Source organism: Nanorana parkeri, unplaced genomic scaffold (assembly GCF_000935625.1).
Source record: "Nanorana parkeri isolate BGI_ZX_2015 unplaced genomic scaffold, ASM93562v1 scaffold21, whole genome shotgun sequence".
Classification (NCBI taxonomy): domain Eukaryota; kingdom Metazoa; phylum Chordata; class Amphibia; order Anura; family Dicroglossidae; genus Nanorana; species Nanorana parkeri.
Window position 1 is genome coordinate 2,961,573 of NW_017306289.1, and position 8,234 is coordinate 2,969,806.

Sequence of the window (8,234 nt, forward strand, 5' to 3'; positions counted from 1 at the left end):
AGCACCCTTTGTGGTATACTGTACTGTAAAAAAGGCTAAGAGCACCTATTTTTCATGCATTGAGGTACGTGGCTGTACTTTTATATTTCAGTGTGTCAGCATATGAAATGTCATGTGCTGCAGTGCGAGTGGACCCTTAGTAGAACATCACAAAATACTGTCATGCATTTTGGATATGCACTATTTAAACTACTATGTAAACAATATGTGGAAATGGCACTGATTATTCTTCTTAATCAATCATTGACCTTGCTGTCAGCTATGTCAAAAGCAGAGTCCAGTGTATGTTCACTCTGTCAGTGCATGACGTGCTAAGATCAGACTGACTTACGTATAGAGTGCAGTCACTGATTGATACAAGCTCTGTTATGTTTTCAAGTACATTAAAGTACAACTGAAGCCAAAACTTTTTTCTTTATAATTTTGGATAGATTAAGGGAGGGTTATAACCCCATCTGCTTTTTTGCCATCTTTGTCCCCATGGAAAGATTTTCCATCTATTCCTGTTCTGATGACAACCCAAAATATGGGATTTTCTTTCCCTTTCAGTGACCAGGACAAATGGAGAAGGTGAATCTCCCCAACGGGGACAGAAACAGCAATAAAAACCCGGCAGGTGTTCTAATCCCTCTCCACTCTATCCAAAACTAGAAACAAAGTTTTGTCTTTAGTTGCAATTTCAGTACAGTAAAGTGCACTTTTCTACATTTTATGATATGTAGCAGATAGCCTAAATTACAATTTCATGTCTATGAGTAGAATATAGGTGTACAAAAAAACCTTTGAATACACTACATTGGGTGATTTATAATATAAGGGTACATTTTGAGTTAATAACAGATATTGATGTGAAAATACTTTAAAATAGACCTTCTAATGTCCTGAATTATTCGAGCATTTTCTTATCAGACATAAGTGCTGAGGTTGTTTATAATAGTAATCCATTATAATAATCACAGTTGTTGCTCAATATGTTTGCTGTCAAATGCAAGTTTGATTATTGCAAGCTTTGTATTTGTTATCTTTGAATAATTTGTGTTAATACACAACTTATATTAAAAGTTGCTGGTATGCATTTTAAAATATTTGGCTTCTATAACATTTTTTTTTTCCAGACAGTATTTTTGTCAGAATCCAAATGACTACCTTATCCATGATGTATATAATACATTTGTTATCACTGCTTTAAAATCAGTGTTGTTCTTGATTATATAATATATTATGTAATAATAATACATTAAATCATAATTCATAATTGAGATTTGTTTACGTGGCCTCGTGTTTGCTTTTCTCCCCATACAAGTCATTGGGATTGCAGATTAGAAGCAAGTTAGAAGCACTTCCAAAGAAACTCAGAAAGATTATAGAAGCATCTCAAAACTTACCTCAAATGCAAGGTTATTGCACCTGAAAGCACGATGCGTTTTGAGAGGGGATGCATATGAAGACATATCACTCCTTAGCAGTGTGTCTACATAGCCGACTGCCGAATTTAATAAGTATTAATTCTGATACATTTTCCTATAAAGATTAGAACACAAAAATTGTTCTAAAATAAGAAAAGTAAACATAATGTTTTAAAAGAGACAGTTATTGGAATTTTACTTTATCTCTTACCTGAACCATAAAATACAGGTGAAACTCGAATAATTAGAATATCGTGCAAAAGTAATTGCAGTAAGTGCTGCAAAAGGGGCCCAAACCAAGTACTGAGTACATATGCATGCTTGTACTTTTCAGAGGTCCGATATTGTTCTATGTACAATCCTTGTTTTATTGATTGCATGTAATAATCTACTTTTTTTAGGTTGTGGATTTGGGGTTCTTGGGGTTTTCATGAGCTGTAAGCCATAATCATCACAATTATGACAAATCACGGCTTGAACTATCTTGCTTTGCATGTAATGAGTCTATCTCATATATTAGTTTCACCTTTTAAGTTGCATTAGTGAAATAAATGAACTTTGCACGATATTCTAATTATTCGAGTTTCACCTGTATATCAATTCTAATAGCAGCACATTAAAAATGGAGGTATTTGGGAATCAGAAATAAAGGTGTTAGGAACCAGCCTGCAGCCACAGTTCTACTGAAGAGCAAAATTAATGTGTTCACATTTTGAGAGAGAAATAAAATGTGCTATATTTTGTCAACACAGAATACTGAGTGAATCGAAATGCAGCATTTTTCTTGATTTACCTAATCTACAGCATTTAGTGTGACATTACAAATCCATAGTAAATGCAGTGTGCATTACATGCATTCATAACTTACTATTATATTGCATGAATGTAACCACAGCTTGATGTGACACGACAGTGTTCAAAACTCTTCAAACTTAGTGCATGTGTGTGAAGGGGGATAAAAGGGGAGAAGCAGCTTCACATGCCCAAGGCAGCATAAACAAAATAATCTGAACCCTTTAATTATCACTTGTTCAAGAAATCAAAGTATGGGAGACTACTCATCAAAATTAGTGGCTTTTCTGTTAATAGATGGGTAGGAAATGAATGCTAAAATTGATTTTTACTACTAATAAGAATAATAATTTAGAGACTGTCATCAAAGTCAAGAGAGTTTAACAACCACAGCATACTGGGCCATTGTTACTTACAGTGAAGTGACTGGCCACAGAGTGTGTGGAGGGGGGTCTATAAGTTTGCATACTTGACAGGTATTGAGACTTGCATTTGGACACCCAACCTCTGTGCTGTCATGCAAACTTCATGATAGAGGAACTTTAAATACATGTATGTCTTGTCTAAAATAATTGACATACGTTAAACAATTGTAAGTCCTTTAGTCCAATGAATCAAGTTATTCCTGGCATTTTATTAATTATAATTTATACGAGTTTATGGGTTTATACTCAATGGTACTGAGACATCAAACTCAAAGTTTCCACCAGCACAATAGTTGCTGATCTTAGCACTTACATTATCATCAAATAAAGTAGGCCTGATGCCTGCCTGATTTAGAGAGCTGTCTGTCTGTGTCAGTTAAATAATCTAGCCCAGGTTTATTGGAGGAAAAGTAGTGATGTAACTGAACAGGTGGATGGCAAGAATTTAGCTGTACTCCTGTAGAAAATCCAAATTATGTCCCAGCAACAACTGGCGTCCCTATTTGGCCTGCAATACATAAGTCTGGAGATAATAACTAGAAAGGAGGCTGGTGGCTAGAAGCACAGGTGAAAGTGTGTTATGACAACACACTTTGATGGAAGCATTGCGTGTCCAGGATCAGGTTTCATCATGTGTCGTTGGTTTAACCACCCTTGGTACCAGGCTTGGGTTTAACATGTCTTGCGCAAAAAATAGCAACAACACCAGGTGCAGCTTTCCATTCTGAGTTAGATTTCAGCCACAAAGCATCTTAAATAAAGTTGTTCCAGTGTAAAAATAAAGTGCACACTATGATGGTTTTTTTGACGTTTAGAAGTAGTGTTCATAAGCTGCATTGCTTAAATCAATGTAAACAAAAGAGTGTCAAGTGGGTATATTTAGAACAGGTCTATATTCAGTGCAAGTATTGTGCAAGCTGCTCATCTGAGTGAATGTCCACATACACCTTAAATAGACAAGTGCTTCTCCCCTTCTCTGTGCTGCAGAGAAAACACAGAGATATTAGAAGGCATGCTTCATAAGGTCACTATGTGCAAAGCATTGACACAACTACAACAAGGGAGCAAGATAGTGGGGTTGCTGTTCACTTTGCAAGATCATTTCTCACCTAGCTTATTTAAGGTATAGCAAATTGCAAAGGATACCCAATCACGTGCAAGGAAAACAAAAACAAAAATAAACTTTTTTGTTTGCAAATGATTGGAGAATGGAAGTCAGCAGAGCTTCACCTCATCCACTAAGCTCAGGGATAATTCTCTTGTAAAGTGAACAGCCTATTTACCATTAGTACATCAACACCAATGTTTCACTCCTTTATCCTTTAAATTCTTTATCTATACCATGTATTAGTAAGCCACATTTGATGTGTTAGTTCAGCCTAGATAGAATCCTCAGACCAAATATAGCAAGCATTCTCTTTAATTGCATGTATATTTCAGTTTAAGGTTACAGTAATTTATAGTACAGCTTAAATGCCCTCATCCATTAGGCACTGTGTCTACATCGTTCCTGTCATAGTACACTGTGGATGAGAATATTTGAGGCCCATGACATTTTTTTAAATGAATATAATTTGTAACACTGTATATCATGCAGTTCAAAGTATCCAAATTTTTTTTTATGTTCACAATTTTAAAACTTTCATTTGATTATTAAAAATGCTAAATGGGACAAATGTATGTAATGGTAAACAGAAAGGGTTACTACATAATTACTAGCAATATACAGTAAAATAATAGATTGCTAAAGGTTTCTATGCTATTGTAGGTTCTTCAATAATACAGTACAATATAGATTGCTGTAAGCAGAATGACTGACTGTTACTGCATCAATACTGTCACAGCAACAACTATGTACTGCTTGGCTTGTGAATAACATTCCATGCACATCAAACGTGAGTTTTAATACTTACTGTCTTCCTCTGATTGCTCAGACAGAAAGTACAGATGGGTCTGGGTGCTGAGCTGGCCACAGAGGCTCTGTACTGGTGACATGGCTGTCCATCCATGCAGTCCTCCCCTAACAGCAGGATGTTAGCTAGATGTGAAATGTAACTAGAAGCCAGCCTCAGGGTTTCTATTTTGGACAGTTTGCGGTCTGCAGGCTCTGTGGGGATTAATGTCCTGAGGGCAGTGAAGGCTGTATTCACACTGTGTGTTCTGTCTCTCTCCCGGGCATTGGCAGCTTGTCTTTGCTTGCTGACTCCAGGCAGTCTGCCCTTCCTCTTCCTTTTACCACTGATGTCCCCATTTGAACAGTTGTAGTCGCCATCATCTCCTCCACCTAGAGATTTGTCTGAGCTGTCGCTTGTGCTCTCAAGATCTTCAGCATCAGAGAGTAGGCCACCACTGCAGTCAGCAGGTTGCCCAATGCCACCACCCACACACTTCATGGCCCTGCAGTCCACTCCTGTAGCCTGTGACTCTGTCCTCATGAGCAGCACCATCCCCCGGGCTCCCATCACTTTTATGCACAGCAGGCAAACAGCACCTGTTAGTAGCGAGCAACTCCACTTGATCCACTGACACCTCAGCAAGTCATTTTTTGAATGGTTGCTCCATTTAGACTGAGCATGTGGTTGCTCCGTAAGGCAAGAAAGGTGGGGTTGGTTGAGAGTTATGAAGCCTGGGGCAATGGCACCATCCTAAGCAGTGCACCTGTTCTTGTTGTCATTTTATTTGTAACAGCTAAAGACAGAAGCCCAGCATCAAAAGAGTGAGAGGGGACAGACAGTGTGTTACCTAGCATGACAATTTTGCTACATAGGTATTAAGGTGTGTGGCATCACGCTGAACCGCTTGTTGGTTTATTTATCTCATAAGTGTACTTATTTAACTAGTGAAAAATGAATATCCGTATCATTGAATAAATTATCTTACTTGATGTGACTTTGCAGTACAAGCAAACATTTTTATAAACTATATAAAGGTAACAAATTAGCTATTTTTTTGTTAATATATGCTCATTGATCATGCCATGCATATGTGAGTCATAGTTGTACAAACCTTATATCAGCAACTGATAAGCCAGCCGATTTTACATTTTAAATCAATTCAAAGCCCTAATTTGTTTATATCGAGAGAGGTAACGTTTCCTTGTACCTGTTGCACATTATGTTTGCAGCACTCTTTTTGTGGTTTCCTGATACTTGCCTTGGTCATTGTTGGTCTGCTAATAAAAAGACAAAACTCCACAACAACAGACAGTTTTGAATCTGTTTTTATTGAATACTGATTAAGCTTATTCAGATGTATTACTTGCCTATCAGATATCAGCCTGTTTGGTAGTAAGACAATGTGATACATACTTTAAGCTGCAGCATTTGGACAGTGGGACTTCACCAGGGGATATTTCTAAAGCAACACGTGAAATGTTACATGACCCTAATCTATGGATAATACGAAAGAAATGTGTTAGCTGGCTAAGTAGCTCTAGTTTGCACTGTAGTAGGGGTCCTCAAATGTTTTAAACAAAGGGCCAGTTCACTGCTTGATACACTAATTTGGGGCCTGACTGTGGGCAATAGGAGTGGAAAACTGCATCTTTGGGCAGTGGGAGTAATAAATGTCCCAGCATCGGTATTCAATGGGAGTAAAAAATGAACCGAGGTCATTGGTCAGTGAGAGTAATAAATGCAAAACAGAAAGTATGTGGCACTTGCATTATCCTTGAGGTAGGCGGGTAGACTGATGCTAATAATCAATTCTTAATGCTGCTAAAGTTCACATGCAAGATGTTATTTCAACACAGCCGTGTCTAAGTGCTCTCCATTGTCCAGCATATACAAGGGAGAAAAAGCCAAAAAGTGCCCCAGAATTCCTTTCTTGGTGTTACATGGAAATAATATATGCCCCTGCATCAATAGTCAGTAAGAATAAAAAATGGCCCTGCTTTAGTAAGAGTAAAAGGTGAACAGGGGTCATTGGGAGCAAGATGCTCCTGCATCAGTAAGAGTAATAAATGTCCCAATGTCAGTGGAAGTAATAAAAACATTGGCCATGTTTAGAAGGAAATATCTCCAGGTCGGTCATTTAAACTTCTATATCAAAGGAAGCATTCTTATACATGCAGCAACTGATTAATTTGGTATTGTAACATTTAGTAACTGTAGATGCAACAGCATTTAAAGTAAAGAACTCTAGACAGATGCTAAATTCTATAGATGCAATAAATATACCCCAGTATCTGATATCTCAGAGTCTTCTTTCTGAATTCTCTTTCTCCTGTCTGTAGTGTGGTCCCACAACTTATGGCTGCCAGTAACACCAGGAAACGTGACAAACATTGTCTCCCCCCTGGTGTCCCCAGGACTCTCTAAAGCCTTGGCTCTCAACTGATGGGCTGCGACCCCTTGTTCAGTGGTGAAAAGTAGAAATCACCAGCACTCAATAAATATCGTTGATGTCCATTTAATTGGACCAGTCGTCACAGACAAAACCAATGTTTCGGGGCCGCACAGGGTCCCTTGATCAGGGCGGCAATGTAACATCCGTGATTGTCACTGCGAGCACCACTATTGCTGCTTGGGCCAGGGACGCTTTGAGGAGTGCAGAGGGACTCACCATCTCCCACCCCGTGTTCAGTGGGTCACGCATGCCTTCCACTTTTCTAGGTGAGATGCTCCTCTGCCTCCCCCTAGCGCTGCACTGTCAGTTCTTGCGCCAAGCAGCCATTCAAAATATGCTGCCCAGCGCTGAGTGTCAGCATGAGGTGGGATGGGATGGGGCTATGGCCACGAGGGAGCTCCATCCATCCATACTTGCATTGCTTATAGCTCCCTCACTTCACCTGTAGAGGTGCCTGGACCGGAGTGCTTTTTCCCTGAAGAAGAAGCCACTTGGTTCCGAAACATCGCTATTAATGTGAAACTATTCTAGCCAATAAAGGTATTGACTTTGCATCAAGTTGGAGTGTGAATGATTATCCATCGATTTTGTACTATTGGCGGAGGCGTCTGCGGTCGCTTTGGTACCTGCCCGAGCTTTGGGTTTGTTTCCGGTCAGGAGTGCGGTGGGAGATAAAATGGACTAACTCCTTACATTGGGTGTCACCATCAGAGTTCTCCCTTTTTTTTTTTTATTTAATGTAACGAGGCCCTCTGATGGGGGCATCTAATGTAAGAGGGCACTCTGCTTTCAGCAACTAATATAAGGGGGCACTCCGATGGCAGCAACTAATGTAAGGGGGCACTCTTATGGGGACACCTAATGTAAGAGGGCACTATGATGGGGACACCTAATGTAAGGGGGCACTCTGAAGGGGATGCCTAATGTAAGGGTGCACTCTGATGGGGAGAACTGATGTAAGGGGGCACGCTGATGGGGAGAACTGATGTAAGGGGGTACTATGATGGATTCTGTATTTTTTTCAGTAAAGCTGGCCATGATGTGGTACAACCGCATTACACTGCGCTTTGCCTATTTAACTTAATGAAATGTCACTTGTGATTTCAATAAAGTTCTAACAAAATGTTTTTTTTAAAAGCGTGATGCGCTGGGATCGATGCATCACCACTGTGTCACTGAAAACACATCAGCAGCTGTGCATTGCCTAAATGGCGGACCGTGGTGCAGACAGACCTCGGCTCGAAGAAATTTTTCATCACCGGAC

General features: G+C 39.4%; 1 protein-coding gene across 1 annotated transcript; it reads right to left on the reverse strand.

Annotated features, from left to right (window-relative positions):
• Positions 1-3,571: 3,571 nt before the first annotated feature.
• On the reverse strand, positions 3,572-5,785 carry LOC108792191 (basic helix-loop-helix transcription factor scleraxis-like). Its single transcript, XM_018562907.1, has 3 exons — positions 5,726-5,785; positions 4,537-5,268; positions 3,572-3,604 (listed from the first exon to the last, which is right to left on the reverse strand). Exons 1-3 carry the CDS (start codon positions 5,783-5,785, stop codon positions 3,572-3,574), a joined length of 825 nt encoding a protein of 274 aa, XP_018418409.1.
• Positions 5,786-8,234: the final 2,449 nt, after the last annotated feature.

What these genes read in the sequence shown, in the direction of transcription:
- LOC108792191 (XM_018562907.1), bottom strand. Translation starts at nt 5,785, where the DNA reads ATGACCAAGGCAAGTATCAGGAAACCACAAAAAGAGTGCTGCAAACAT. An exon ending in GCAAACATAATGTGCAACAG is followed by an intron (nt 5,269 to 5,725) that starts GTACAAGGAAAC and finishes TGCACTGCTTAG; the next exon opens with GATGGTGCCATTGCCCCAGG. An exon ending in TGAGCAATCAGAGGAAGACA is followed by an intron (nt 3,605 to 4,536) that starts GTAAGTATTAAA and finishes TTTTCTCTGCAG; the next exon opens with CACAGAGAAGGGGAGAAGCA.